General features: G+C 40.6%; 1 protein-coding gene across 4 annotated transcripts in view; it reads right to left on the reverse strand.

Moving 5' to 3' along the window:
• The window catches only part of pros (homeobox protein prospero), a 233,701-nt gene that overhangs the window by 20,588 nt on the left and 197,349 nt on the right, over positions 1-15,764 (reverse strand). For 2 of the 4 annotated variants that reach the window (XM_074094581.1, XM_074094580.1), the window contains exon 4: positions 9,204-12,252. In XM_074094581.1, the coding sequence (XP_073950682.1) occupies positions 9,543-12,176 (2,634 nt within the window). In that variant the 5' untranslated portion in view covers positions 12,177-12,252 and the 3' untranslated portion in view covers positions 9,204-9,542. Of the gene's footprint in view, positions 1-7,586; positions 7,755-9,201; positions 12,253-15,764 lie in introns of those variants that run through there. The other 2 variants (XM_074094583.1, XM_074094582.1) reach the window with 2 other exon arrangements.

Genomic DNA, 15,764 nt, shown 5'->3' on the forward strand with positions numbered 1-15,764 from the left:
TACTTTATTAATGTTGCGTGAAAAATACTCATACAAAAAGTCCTCATACATATGAAAACACCTTGTATAATTTAATAAGTACATCTGACTAATAAGAAGTGTCAACTAGTTAGTAATTAGCAGAGATTTGAAGGAAAACTACTCATAAGCTTCCTTAGTGCTATATTAATTACGGGAGTAACAGCGTGGTGTGAAAACGACCACTTTGCGCCCTCGGCCTTATTAAAATGTTAACATAAAAAGACTAGCTCCCGGTCTAAAGGCATGTGTATACGTCTTTACGTATGTGTGTGTGTATTAGCCACCCAATTAAAATTAAGAGGCGCGACACTTGGCGAAGTGAAAAATTACAAGTTTTTGTGGTTAGCTCTGGGCAAATGGGCGTATGTAGTTATGCCAGTGATGATTTCGTTTTTGGGCGAAACATGTACCTGAGAGTCACTGAAACTTAAGAAGGAGGAAAAAAATCAAATCCAAATTTTGTTTTTTTAGGGATCCGTAGCCAAAATGGCAAAAACGGAACCCTTATAGTTTCGCCATGTCTGTCTGTTTGTCTGTCCATCCGCGGCTTTGCTCAGACACTATCAATGCTAGAAAGCTGTAATTTTGCACGAATATATATGTAGACTATGCCGACAAAATGGTACAATAAAAAATTCAAATGAATTTTTTTTTAGAGTACCTCCCATAGACGTAAAGTGGGGGTGTTTTTTTTTCTCATCCAACCTTGTAGTGTTGTCGTTGGATAGGTCTTTTAAAACCATTTGCTTGCTTGGGGGTTGCTATAACGATTTTTCGATTCAGTGATTTGTTTGCAAAATATGCAACTTTAAAGTGCAAATTTTCATTAAAATCGAGCGTCCCCCCCTCTAAAATCTAAACCGGTGGGTGGAAAAATTTGAAAAAAATCAGGATGGTAGTAAGTTTCAAACTTACAATGAAAACTATAACGGTTAAGTTTTCCTGAGAATTATTAGTAGTTTAAGAGTTAATAGCAGCCTAAGGTATAAAATAGACCTAAACTTGGAATATTATATATATGACTTAATTTTTTCGTAATGGCTACGGAACCCTATTCCGGGCGTGTCCGACACGCTCTTGGCTGTGTTTTTTTTTAATTCGCCTTGTAAACCTGTACAGTCAAATGTCAAAATATGAACTTATTCAAAGTTTCAAAAATAAGTACCACAGACTCTTATTCCGACGCAATAAGGCCGTAGTAACATATTTTTGAGTGGTTCGAATATATACTTCTTTCTTACTGCCAAACAAACGCCTCCCCCTTAGAACGCCAATGAACGACAACTCGCCACTTGCATCCACCGGTTGCCCGCAATTCTCACGATGTCGTCAGTCCACCTAGTGGGAGGCGTGCCAACGCTTCGTCTCCCAGTTCGTGGTCGCCACTCGAGGACTTTTCTCCCCCAACGGTTATCGGTTCTTCGAGCGATGTGGCCCGCCCATTGCCACTTCAAATTACATATTTTACAGCTATGTCGGTGACTTTAGTTAATGTACATTAATGTAATAACGCAGCTCTGTAAATATCTACATCTAACTTGAACAACCCTTTTAGAAGCACATAAGTAGTTTTGCATCAAATAAAAATTAAAATATTTAAAAAATAATTGAACTTAATGTGTGCAAGCATTTAGTACGGTTTAAATAGGCGTGTGGGAATTGCGACGTTAGGCTGGCAACATTGAGAGTCCTTAGAAAAAATATTCTCAGTACCGTTACGAAATCTAGCGGTAAATAAATTACTGGTTATATCTGGCTACTTATAAATATACTTTTCACTTCACATGCTCGTAAAGTCCGTGTTTATGCTGTAGGTATCTAGGCGACACAAAATGGCTTTTTATGCTCTTGTGCATAAAACAAAATCTTCGTCTAAGACCAACTTAAGACCTGAGGCGTCAACAGCCACAAACAAAAAAAATCTAATTATATTTTTTAAATATTTTTTTATTTATATAAAGCTAAAAATCAATCGTAATAAATTAGTAAAATTAAAAAAAATAATTTGTATATTAATGCATAAAAAATAAAAGGTACATAGATTAGAAAGTGAATCATTATTTTCACTGTTGCTATTTCATTTCCTCGCAATCTAAGTGAAAAGCAGTGTAAGACTCGAGCATTAACCCATTTTCCCCTCGACGTGTCTATCCACCCTTGCCGTACCGTCTCGTGTGGCTATATGAACGTCTTGGGTAAAATGGCTCGTTTTATTCTCTTGTTGTACAATCTACTATTTACGGTTGCACATCCATACTTACTAATATTATAAATGCGAAAGTGTGTGTGTTTGTGTGTATGTTCACGTCGAAACGGAGCGACGGATCGACGTGATTTTTGGCATAGAGATAGTTTATGGGCCAGAGAGTGACATAGGCTACTTTTATCCCTGAAAAATGAGAGAACAGTGCGCGATAACCGAATTCCACGCGGGCGAAGTCGCTGGCAAAAGCTAGTTAACTATAAACAAAAGTTATGAGCTTAAGGTATACTTACACATTCGGATAAGTAACAAAATTGATAAAGTATTTGTTTAAATTAAATGTATTATATCCTTGAGCAAAACCACAAGTATTGACTTCGTCATCGGTTTTAGTTAACCTAGAGGAAGACTATCTGTTAAAAATACGTCAACTGTTAAATATGCCTTACTAGCTGTTGCCGTCAGCTTCGATCGCGTTAAATAAGATTTTTTTAACTAACACTATATTAATAGAAGTTAATTTATTTGATATCCTTCAGGAGCCCCTGCTTCGGGATAGAAGCTATTTCCGACATACATATGTATCTCTACTGTAGCGAGCTTGAATATATATCGACTAATTAGAGTTCAATCGGCTGACAAGAAAATCATTATGCTATTTACTGTGAGTACGTTCGATTAAATATGATCAGTCCTGAAAAAAAAGCTTCGATTGTACCCCTGTGTATCTGTGTTGTTTGTATATCTTATGTATCATAGTTGGTGTTAAGGAAGGTTCTCTATCGTTTGCCCGAATTTCATATGGCCGAATGTATCGTTTTCACGAATTTTCATTTGCCATAAAATAATTTATTTCTGAAATAGTAATTTCTTTAGTTGATATTAAACTAACCTAACCTACTGCATTCTATATGATGACATTTAAAAAAATCCTGAAAACAGCACGGTTCTATATATTTTATTTTATTCTATATATTTTATGGCAAGTGAAATTCGGGCAAATGAAATTCGGGCAAGTGAAGGTAAACGGTTAAGGAAACTTTAAAGGATATTTTATTAAACATGACGGCATTTTTCTCACCTTCTAAATAAGGTAATTATATATATGTACTGATATCCCGGAAAAAAACAAGTCCATTCGACTCTTACCTAATTGGCGGAGCATAAGTTACATACAAAAATAACTTTAATTTTAAATTAAACACAGTATTTTCCATATAAAGCAGTGAAATTCGAATAATTCTGCTAATTAGTAGAATACCTAATGCTTCCCAATATGTTACTTACGTTTTTAAAACTTCTCTACACACGGCAAGTAAACGAGCCACTTACTAAATAAGCAACTAACTTGCCACCGATCGTGTGCGTGTGAGCTCGCCTAAGTGGCCTGCATGAAAAAAAGATTAATTGGAGAGGCTCCTAACAACTGTACCTGCAGGCAAGTAACAGGCAGTAGGCAACACGAGTACTTTAGCCGGCCGGCCTAGACCACTCTGCTACTTAATTAAGTGAAATAACTTAAACGAGTCCCTAATTAGTGCTATCGTGCTAATTCAACGAGTGACTCTTTGTTAGGCTTCTTTGAGTTTGCGCGCCAAAAGAATTTGTCTTTGCTTACTTTGCAGTCTTTGCAGCTCGCAAAGGATGTTTGTTTCCTCCCTAGAGACTTTTGACGGCTGAGAAAAGTTCGTGTTGCGGTTACGGCTGCTTTGCTTTGAAGCTTACATTCTTAACATTCTTAGGGGTGACGCTTTTAGAAAATAAATGCGAAAGAACTTGCCCATTAGAACGGTTGCCAGTTTAAAGTCGTCTTGTTGACTTAGAAAAGCTTTGAAGTCTTAGTTTCTGAGTTAACCGCGAGAAAAAAGTTTTTTTACGTGGTAAAATGTTTTTTAAAGGTAGCATACGCGACGCGACGATGCGTTCTTGGCAAGACGTTTAAAATGGCACTTGCTTTAGTACCCTTCACGTATCCACACTCATTGACAAGTGGATAGCCTCGTCGTGTGTGGAGGGCTTAAGTCTTCTGCCAACGGTTCGAACCAGCGGGAAATTTGAAATTAGAACTCGTTTGTTTTTTTAGTTGCGGAATAGTTTTAATGGCCTGTTTTTATTGATTTATCGTTCTTATCGATTAGAGGCTATCGTAAAGTTTGACTTTAGTAATTGTGTTTTAGATTAGAATGCAGTTAATTTGCGCTAGAAAGGCTCATTATAACTTTTAGTTTAAAAATTGTACGTTATCGTAAAATATAATGATTTACGATAAATAATGACCTTATTGACTTAATAAAACAACGCAATGATTATTACATAAATAATGTAAGTTCTAAAAAAAAAAGAGAGATTGAAAAAAAAAACAGAAAATTTCATTAGGTATATTCCTCTGTAATGTATTCTTCAAATCTTTTAAATAATAAGAGTGTGTTCAATATTAGACTGTCATATCGATTTTGTAAAAGTCCCAAGGAAAATACGGACTTGCACTTGGACTTAGTCCATTAGTGGGCATTGTCCGCTAATGGTCACATTGTGGACGGAAACCGGCCATTTCCTTCGCGATAAACATCTCTGAAAGAACTGAAAGGGCGAGGGTAATTTCACAATCGCGTAATTACAAGCCGAGGCGAAGTTTACCCCGCGATTGGGTAATTTTAAATTTATGGCAACATCGAAGCTTTAAACGGGGTGATGTCTTATACAATTTTTTTCATACCTCTTGAAGATAATATATTTTAAAGTTAGTACTAAACGCGATCTGTTCTAGTCAATTTAGTCGCTTAACGCTATGTTTACATTATTAATTATTGCTGTCATAAGACCGGCTAACACCAAGTAAAATTATTATAAACAGACAAGAGCGTCAAATTTTCTTTCGCGCTCGTGTCACAACAAGTAAGTTTTTCATTACGCTTATCTTCAGATATCGAAGCACTTATGATAAAAGCTTATGAAACCTTTTAGCAAGTTCCGTTTATCACACTTAGATATAATACTGGCTTGAGATAGCTGAAAGCTTTAATATAACTGTTGGTGATAATGATAACGGTGCTTTCAAGTGTTTGCTAGCAAAGCTTGATAAGACCTGAAAAGACTATGGATCGATATGAGCTTCTATGATAACGCGTTACTTTCAGCCCTTAGCGAATAAAACAGTACTTAAATATTCTGGTCGGTCGAGACGAGAGTCGCTTTGCGTCTGTAGTTTTACTACAATACTGCGTAAACCAGTGCTATCTGTTATTAAAAAGTAGCAATATTATTCGATTGGGCGAGCGAACTGGTACTTTAATATTCTAGGAGATGGTTTTAAAGTATTTTTTTTTTGAAAATCTTGTGATTTCCAATTTGCGTACTGGCAACACAGTACCTATGTAGGTAATTAAAAAGTATTTTGCAAAAAAGCTGGTTCCGAATTCGAATTATGAAAATAGCCGTTATTGTTGTGAAACGCAAATAAGTACAAATAGTGATGTTCCGTTGTTGATTTATCGTGTCCATTTTATCGTTCGTGTTTGTGAACAACGATACGTAAAGAAGGGTGACTTTATCAAAAGCACGTGCCAGGCAGGTGTCCGTTATCGGACTTAGATAAGGAGAAAATTGCCTTCATCCAATCAATACTTGGTAGGGATTTTTCCGCTATTTACGGCCTGTTTCACCATTCGTTGATAAACTTTATGTGACAGATATCAGTGACGCTGTCTGTTTGTTTTGTCCAAATAACCTGCAAACTTTAAAAAAAAGTAACGTCTGTTCAAAATCCACTGGATCAGCTCAGCATCGATGAATAAAATATTCGAATTTCAAATCTCAATTTTATTGTGTGATTTTTATTACTGTCTTCAAGTTATAGTAAATCCAGGTTGCAACGGCTAATTGTCTCTAATATCATTCATTACATATTTCGTTATAATTTCTTATAATTCAGCAAAAGACGGTAAGACCGTATCTTGGAAAATTTATGATATTTTTCGTAGCCTCTACGAAGTGCTACGGATGTCTACGAAGCTACGAAGGTGTGCTACAACCGCTACGGTGATCTTAAGATTATTTTACTACAAAACTACCGCGTCATTTTGATAACGTTCTTTTGTTCCATTTTTATTTTCAGCCAGTTCAGTTTTTTTTTCAATCGAGGTTGACGCATGTTTCGATGTATTTAGCCAATCTTCAAAGTATAAAGTCATCTTCAAATAATACATCAGATAGGTAATTTTTATTTTAATTCAACACATGCAAGTAATTTTATTACGTTTCTAATTACAGTTAAAGACGCGTACATTTCCTTTTCTAATAATTTGTTTACACGAAACCCCAGGGGTGGCGTGGCACCCCTGTATTTGTAAACAGGAAATAGTGAATTGACAACCCTAGCATTATTATTAGATTGTCACACTAACTGAGTAGAGATTGCGAATAATCAATCGATTTACCCCATTAAATGAGAATTTATTATCAGGGCAACATTGCGTTTGAAACTGCTTTGGTATTTGATCTTAGAAGTAAAGTTAAAGTGGCCTGAGAGTGAGGTTTGTTCTTTTTTTTTCGATTTATTTTAGTTTCAAATTTGGAAAAATGCCTTGACTACCTTTTTTTAATAGACGAGACAAGTATCCAAATAGTACCTAATGAGTCTAATGAGAATGAGCAATAAGAATCGACCTCTACAGCATATTTCAATTTCATCAACCGATTGCCTTTATTGGTTAAAATTGACCTGTTTATGGGATAAAACCTCTTAGCATCATTGAACTAAAATCTATTTTCCCTTAATCCGTGACGTGAGACGTATTTATGCAAGTTGGTAATGTTTTATCATAACAAAACACGACGCTTTAAAATTTGAATTCCGAATGATATCTTCGTCCGCTCCGGAGTCATTTTCCTTTTCGATACCGAATATTCGCTAGCTCTTCCTGTTTTTCGACTTGATAATAAAATGACTCAGTTTGATAAAATACCAACTTATTATTAAGTAAGTATTCGTCATAATTTTTATAACAAGGAATGTATTAATTTAAGAAAATAAATTAGTTTTCTACCTATGATTGTTAATGTCGTTATTTAAACTTATAGATTTTTATAGCCACTGCTTTTACTCGCGAAACATGTTTTAATCCCCGAACTAAAGTATCTGTAGGACGTTTTTGAAATTATTATTTACGAAGTTCTATTACACACTTGTACCTGTTAAAAAACACAGCTAGAACTAAAATTGCTCTGAAAAACATCAACTTATAATAGCAATACATTCCTGAAAGAAAAACCATGATCTTTACATTTTGCAATAGCGTCTGACACTGCATGCTGCTATGGACTTTACACTATTTTGTAAATGCACAGAAAAAAAAACACTCACCTAAAATTGGAGAACCACTTGACTAGTTGAGCTGTGTTGTTTTTGTTGAACTTGATGTCTGGGAAGTACATTTTGAGCACCGCTGAGCTTGGGTACCGGACCCAGAAGAACATCAGTTTCGCTTTGCGAAGGTGCATCGGAGTCAGCGTTGAAGAGTGCACCGGAGTTAAGGGCTTTTGGAACAGGTACGGCTTATAACTACTTACTATTAATTACGCACAAGTTTTGTTCAGAGTATGTAAACCTGGTTAAATTAACTTACGACGGTATGACGTTCTTATAGTACAAACTTTTTTATAAATATAAAAAAATGAATAACTATTTAATATGAAAAATTACTAGTAGGTACACATGTTTTCGTAATTACCTATAATTTATTAGGTAATTTTTCAGTGTTATAATTAACAAAGTTAATTGTAAATCAGTTAACGTTACATTAAAGTTGACCCGAAGGTTAAACAGCAACTTATCGTATTGATAAAACTAACGAATTTGTGAGGCAGGAAATAGCATTTAAGAATAAATTACGTACTGGCAACCACGAAAAGAACTTTTTGTTAACGAGATTAAAATTTTAGGAATTCGCTGAATTTAAATACAGAAAATGTCATTTGTTTTTCCTGTGATGTTCGAAATTCAAAACCAGCAGGGCTACTACGAAACTCGAATCTTGAAGTTCGTGTCGTGCTGTCCCTCTCGCTCCCGTATTAAATAGTATAAGTGTCAGAGGGACCGCACGACATGAACTTCGAGTTTCGAGTTTCGTAGTAGCCCAGAAGATCCTCGTGAAAATATCGAATTAGTAAGGTGCCATCTGATCCAGCTAACATGTACCGAGAATTTTGAATATTTTATTACATTCTAAGTCCAATTTTATTCGCGACTGTCGTTTTTTCATTTAAAAGTGTTTTTTTATTGTTTTATATATGGTTTTCTTTAAAAAGCAAAGGTTTAAATCTGATTAGATGGCCTATCCCGCATTACGTCGCAGGTGGAAGCACTAGAAAAACATAATCCATTAGCATCTAATCTTATAAATGCCTTAGCCGATATCTACTCTGTACGGCCAGCAAAGGATAGTTCCTAGTGATTTTAGCCGAGTACGTACTCGAAAGGAAGAGTTATGCATTTTTTTTTATATTAGCTTCAAACAGGTACTTGATGTTACATAGGTTTTTATATACAGTTAATTGAATTTAAGGAGGTCTACTAAGGAGTTGTTTTTTTAAACTTTTGCGACTATTGTCAGTAGCTTTTAATTTAGCAAGAAATTTGACTTTTTTGAAGAATTTCTTTGACTCTTAAACTGGCTTTAAGTATTTTACGTGTGCTTAGCCGTAAATTGAAACTGAATTAAATCGTGTGGGAATCGTAGGAACACGGCGACCGCAGCAGTTGTGGGGTTACAGAGGTCGGCCGGCTAAGTCGGAAGCTCGGGTCAAATACCTCGTAGAAGATATGTGATACCCATCGTGGAATCACTTTTATTGTAGATTTCTTTTAAAAAACTATGCCTGCATAAATTTTGCGTATCGCGGGAACTATGCCTCTTTACGGAATAAAAACGATTCTATTTTGTATTGTAGGTTAGGTACGATCTATCTGTAAAACATGATCCTAATCCGTTCAACCAATTCTGCGTGATTCAGCAACTTATAAATGAGACGTCTAATCTTTCATTTTTGAAATTTAGTGAGATAAATTTATTTTCGCTAGTGTAAGAAGCGTTATTTTATCCTATTGGTTGGGATATAACGTGGCCTGTAGGAAAACGGGGCTGAGCTAAGAAACCGCAAACGTTCCCTATCGGTGACATAATTAGCTGGTACGCGTGTAATCAGGAGGAAAAGAGGGTTGCATACCTATTGTACGGATCCAAGACGCGTTATCAAGTTAACGAAGCGACTCATTTGTCGTAATAACGTTATTTATTTGACAAAATAAATATCGTTTTCGCTAGCTCCCGTTTGGCCTCGGAATTTTAATGCGTGCGTGCAATTTTGATCTTTTTCGAAAAGTTCGCAGAAATTGTGTGCAATTATGCAATACGAATACTAGTATTGGTCTATTTTTCTTATGACTAATGATTCGTTGACTGTCATCAATGGCTGAAAAGTGTAAGAAAGATAAAGTTATATATGTTCTATTTAAAAAGGATATAGTAGGCTGTGCTCCGTCGTAAGGTAGGTCCGTTGAGTTGCAGTCTGAATGCGGGTCGTGAGAATCTATGTGCGGGTGATGCGGCATGGAGAGGTGATGCGGAACGTGCGCGTGGTGATGCCGCAAGTAGTCCGGCGAGGAGTGGTGTGCGGCAGCCAGCAGCGCGGGGTGCAGCAGGGCCGGCGCATGTGGCAAGGGAGGAGAGTCCCTCTCGGGCGCCGGCGGGGACCGCGCCAGCCCTCCACCCGCGGCAAAGAACGGCGAGTACGGAGAGAACACCTGGCTCTCGTGTAGAGACGGGTTCGGTATCGCCACTGAAGTCGGCAGCGCCATGCCGCCGTGGTAAGGCCGTGGCGAAGGCGACTCCGGGAACTTGCTCTCCGGCGAATGCCCCACGCCTTCCCCGAGGATCCGGCTGACCGTGCGCGGCGTGATCCGCGTGTCAGTGACCTTGTGGCGCTTTTTCTTGGGCGTCACCACCAGACTCAACGCCTCGTTCTGCTCGGGGTTAGGCTCGCGCTCGAAGTGGCCGTTCATCGGGCCGTACATCGGCGCCAGCGGCTTCGGCGGCGTCTGGAACAGGCCTGTCGGAGGGCGGACGTGAGAGTGGCCCAGGCCCGCCTCGCCGTGCAGCGGGAAGGCCGCGCCGCCCGGCGCGCGGGACCCGTTTATTTGATTCATAAGCATCGGGTTATGCGACAGGAAGGTCACGCCGTTCGGCGGCTGGTGGTGGACGGGTTGGTTACCTGGCATCGGGCCGGTCGGCCTCTCCGGCGGTTTCGGCTGCGGCGACTTCCGTTCGATCAGTCGCGTCGCCCGCATCAGGTCCTTGTTGAGCTGGTCAGCAGCCGCTGCGGCCGCCTCCGTCTGCTTGCCCATGACCCGGCGCTGGTGCACGAAGCGCGTCACGATGGAGTCGATTAGGCTCGCGAGGGAAGCCGAGATCTCGTTCTTGAGGACTTCAGCGAAACCTTCGAGATCGGCGCCGGTCACGGAGCCAACGGAGCCGGCGTTACTGCGGATTGCGTCCAACCGCTCGGCGAGCTCCGAGGAGTGCGGCGGCTTGGGCGTCTGGCCGAGCTGCCGCTGCTGAGGCGAGTGCTGATTCGACTGCGGCCTCTGCTGCTGGAGGTTCTGTTGTTCAGCCGCTTCCTTCATGCGGGCCTCTTGTTCTAGAAACAGTTTCTGGCTGACGTTAAGGTACATGGCCGCGGCGTTGTTGAGGTGTGGGTGGTGCGGGTGCAGATCGCCGGGCGGCAGCGGTGGCAGCAGCGGCACGCCGTTGAAGCCGGGCGGCAGGTGCGGGTGCCCCGCGTGACCGTGCATCTTCGCACCTATCATCTTGCTCATTACCGACAGCATGTTGGGCGGTGCGCTTGCCGGTAGCGGCGGCGCGATCTCCTTCACCGGGGACGGCGGCTCCGACTTCGGCACCGGGTCTTCGATATGTTCCACGTCACTAGAAGCACCATCGTTGTCGTTCGTCTCCGAATCTTGTCCCATTCTGTTGCACAACTGCACGTATTTCTCTTGCATTTCGGCGAGTTGCTCTTGCATGGTTCGGAGTTGGGATTTTAAAGCGTTCTTTTCTACTAACTTTTGTTGTATTGGGGGCCGGTCACCGTCGTCGTCGGAGTCGTCGGTGACGGTGTGTGCGCTGCTGTGGCTGGTGCCGTAGCGTTCGGCCGCGCCGTCGTGCTGTTGCGGGTGGTAGAGCTTGCGCTTCTTGCAGCCGTTGACTTGCGGTTGTGGCGCGGGGCTGGCACGCATCGTCGACACTATATTCTCAACACGGGCACGTTTCACATCCTGCGGGCGCGGTGAGGCTCGTTGCGCGTCGCTGTCGCGGTCCTCGGGCTCGGCTTTGGGTGCGAGCAGCGGCTCGGCCGGCAGCGGCGCCGGCGACGGCGATGCACGCGAGTTTCCCGCACTGTCAAGCGCCAACAAAGCTTCGTCGAGATCCGTCCGCGAATCCCGCGAAGTCGGCCGCTCGGGCGACCGCTTTTCACTTTTAGGTTCATCGTTGTTATTATTAGCTATCACGTTATTATTGTCCGGTGAGAGCCGCATGAGTTCTTTTGAGCGGGACTGTAGTATATCGCGGAGTACGCGGTGCGCGATGCCTCCGGAGGCGTTTTCGTCGCCAGCGTCGTCCTGCTTTGGCGGGCGGCCGAGTAGTTCGTTAAGCATCTCAGCCTGCGCGTAGCCGGGGCCGAAGAGGCCAAAGTGTTGGCGGCCCTCGAAGATGGCGCCGTAGATACCGCCACTCATTGGTGCGGAGCGCGCGGGCGCAGGTCCGTTCGTCGCGAGAGTCGAATAAGAATTGCGGGGTTCGCCGGCGTCCACGCGCTGTCTCGCGCGCTTCTGTTTCTTTAGGAGCTTATCGGAGCAGGGCGCGTGTGAGTCGGCCTCCTCCTCCGATGACATCATAGGCGAGACGGGCCGCGATTGGCCGGACGGGCGGCGGGCTGGGCCCCCCCGCGCTACCAGCGCCGCATTGCCCGTGCTGCAACAAAGAGGGGAGCGTCACATCACACACCTGCCTGGCGCGGCCGGCTGCGCGCGCGCACAGCCCTTAACGTTACGAATGACTTTAGACATGCGCTTACGAGTGCGTCGAGATATTTAATTGAATTTCCTCAGAAATAAAGTAAACAATCTTGACGTGTCTTTTTATCGAAAAATACTTTTTCAAAAAATATATTTATTATTGTTATGGTTTCATACGTATTAGTCATTAATTTTTAAAGCATTTTTCGATAAAACAAAAAGATAGGGCACTATTGTTTACATTATTTTTGCATCAAATTCAAATTGATAATTCAAAAGTAATCTACTCAATTTATTGCGAAAAATCTCAATTTTACAATAATTTTTGTATTACTTAATTTACGAAAAAGTAGGTACCTACATGGTTCAAATAACGGTTATAAGTCATAAATGGTCCCACTAGTTGGGTGAGTAGGTAGTTACTTTCGTAACGGTGGCACCCCGCGCATTAGTACCTATTTATTGATATTTTTACGAACTAGACTAAAACCTAAGTAATTAACTAAAGCAACGTTCCAATATCAAAATTACTATCATTACACAAATCGACTCTACCTTTCAAATATTAATACAACAATAATATCAGTGACATGGTTCTTACATCGATTAACCAAATATAGAACTAAATATTCAATAAAATCCGAAGATGCTATCATAAATTATAAAAGTTCGATTATCGATACAAAGTCGAATCGTTATTTCTCTAATGACCATAAATGGTATTAACGAACTATAAACCAATACTTTGTTCACCCGTGAACTTACGATTACCCTACGTCTATGCAACAAATGTGTGTTCATACACTCTGCCTCCATACTGCACGAACGAACACACAAATAACACAAAAATCTGAACAAAAAAAAATGTTGCATGTCGTAAGGTCGCGGGTGAGCAAAGTAATTGTAAGTTATTGTTTACAGTCATTGATATGGACCTCCGCAAAGTAACACCTGATTCAATAAATTATAAATGTTTTTCTTCATACCATCTAACTAAATTCACCAACAGAATAACCTACACATGCGTATGAATGTGTGTGCGAGATAAAATTAATTATACCTACTCTGCTAGCATAGTTTACATATTTAGATGTAGATATGTATAGTATGGACACACCTAACAAAAGCTACATGTAACGGAATTAATTCCTTTTGGAGCGTGACTCCGTTACAGGTGGACAATGTAAAAATGACAGAAATAATTCTGTGAGACACGCCGAATTTCGCGGCTCCATTGTATGCTACGATACGGGAATGTACTAGCCGGATCGTTTGTTTTCTTATAAGAATTTGAGTGAGATCGTGACTTTTGTGAAGTTACCTAAGGCCGTATTGTCTAACGCGCTGACGTTCGCGATTGCATTTGCCGTCTCTTTCTACCCTCGTCTTACGCCGTGTGACAGAATGAAGTGGTGAAAACGATTGTGATTGCAAATGCGTTAGACAATATTATAAGGCCTCTAGTTAAGAGAGCATAAAAATGCAATGAGCTTGCATTGGTTTTTACACTTCTTTTATTTTGTGTGTTGTTATTTTACGTTTATGTTCGAGTTATCGTTTGGTTGTGTGAGTCGGTGGTGCATAGAGTAAGTGAATTTTATCTTTTAATTATATACCTACTTCACTTTTATTTTACAGTATATATGTTGCCTGTTTAAAAGGGCTTGCATAAGTGAGAGATTGGGTATCTTCTTGACACTTTTGCACTGAATTACCTTTGTTAGTGGGATTCACAATATTTTATACGGGTTTTTTCTGACTTCATCATCATATTTGTCCCTTCGTCATATTTACCTCTGTATATTTTTACTTTAAACCGTTTAAAACGTTCATTCAATCGTATCGTCTCTAGCAACATTTAGGTATATCATTATTCATTTATTTTTATTTTAAATCATGTAGTAGGTCATCATCATCATCCCAGCTTATATACGTCCCACTGCTGGGCACAGGCCTCCTCTCAGAACAAGAGGGCTTGGGTAGGTACTAACTTTTTTTTTCAACATAAGCCGCATTGACAACGGATACTCTACATTTTTTTATCATGGCACAAGGACCATTCTTTCATTTGTTTTCAATATGGCAACAACCCCATTTCTAATCGGTTTTTTTTACCTTGAGGCAATGGACACTCGTTCATCTCGCGTCTCTAGCAACATCCGGCCGCAATTTGGATCACAATGAGATGGTATCAATAGGCGCTGCTTCCGATGGCGTGACCAGCCACTTGCGACCGCCGTCACGGCTCGCCTGCTTGTGCTGCCGTGAAGCATCACGTTTAGGTTATACGGAAAAGCCCAGTGTGTCACCAAAAATGTGATTGCTTACAAATCGGATCCATATCGGCTCGCATAGGTACTCATTGAAAGTCCGAATGTAATTTTTGACAGTATCATAATTCTTTTTCTTTGAATCCAGTAATAGTTTTGTATAGGTGATCATTTTAAAATTTCAGAAAAATTAAAGGTGGGAAAAAAATATGATAAAGATGATTCGGACAAGCATTCACGGATCCAGCGGTGATAAAACTGGTGTACTCTGCTCTGGTTAGGAGTAAGCTCGAGTCGGCCTCTGTGGTGTGGAATCCGCATGAGTCTACTAACGCCTTACTTCTAGAGAAAATCCAAAAAGCGTTCATAAGGTTTTTGTTGAAAACCTATGGGTACTACCCGTTCTTGTACCCAACGAAATTCCTGCTCGGCGTACTGGGGTTTAATTCTCTAGAAGTCAAGCGTAACTATTCTCTGTTGATTATGCTTTGCGGCGCTTTGCTCGGGGATTCTGGCGCATCTTGTGTGCTTACATGTTCCTCTCTTGACCAAGTTCTGGCCACGCAATAACCCCCTACTGGCGGTCCGTACCGTTGCTCGAAGGCAGTCGCCGCTGGTTCGCGCGCAGTGCCTTCTTAATGGCCATGTTGCATCAGCTCCAGTGTGTGACGTGTTTGATGGTCGATGGAATAGTGTATGTGATGAATGTTTAAGGTTCTGTGAGATGATGGATGTACGGTTGTGCACCTGTGCTTAATTTTTTTTAATGTTTTTTTATACCTTTTATTTATGTGTAAGAAAATTATGAATTGTTGTTTTGTTGTATTGTCATTCAATGTCTTTCTCTCTTCTCAGTGTTTGTCTTGCGCAGTGCCTTAGTGTTGACTTGTTATAGGTACTGTGTAAGTTTCTTTGAAATAAATAAAATAAAAATTACAGTATGACTAGCGAAAAGTATGCGAACTTTGGCGCTCCCGTGCAAATCATGTCTCTATCTCTCTCTACATTACGAAACTAAGTCACTTTCCATGTCTGTATGAACAGTCAGCAGAAGTGGTTGACCGGTTACGGTGCTCATAATGAACGACACTCGACTCTACTACTAACGTAATAAGAGTGTTTAGATCATAATGAGCACCACAAACGCAAGTACGCGATTCAGTTTTTATAATCGGTTTCGCTATGATTTCTTTGGCAG

Source organism: Choristoneura fumiferana, chromosome 11 (genome assembly GCF_025370935.1).
Source record: "Choristoneura fumiferana chromosome 11, NRCan_CFum_1, whole genome shotgun sequence".
Lineage (NCBI taxonomy): Eukaryota > Metazoa > Arthropoda > Insecta > Lepidoptera > Tortricidae > Choristoneura > Choristoneura fumiferana.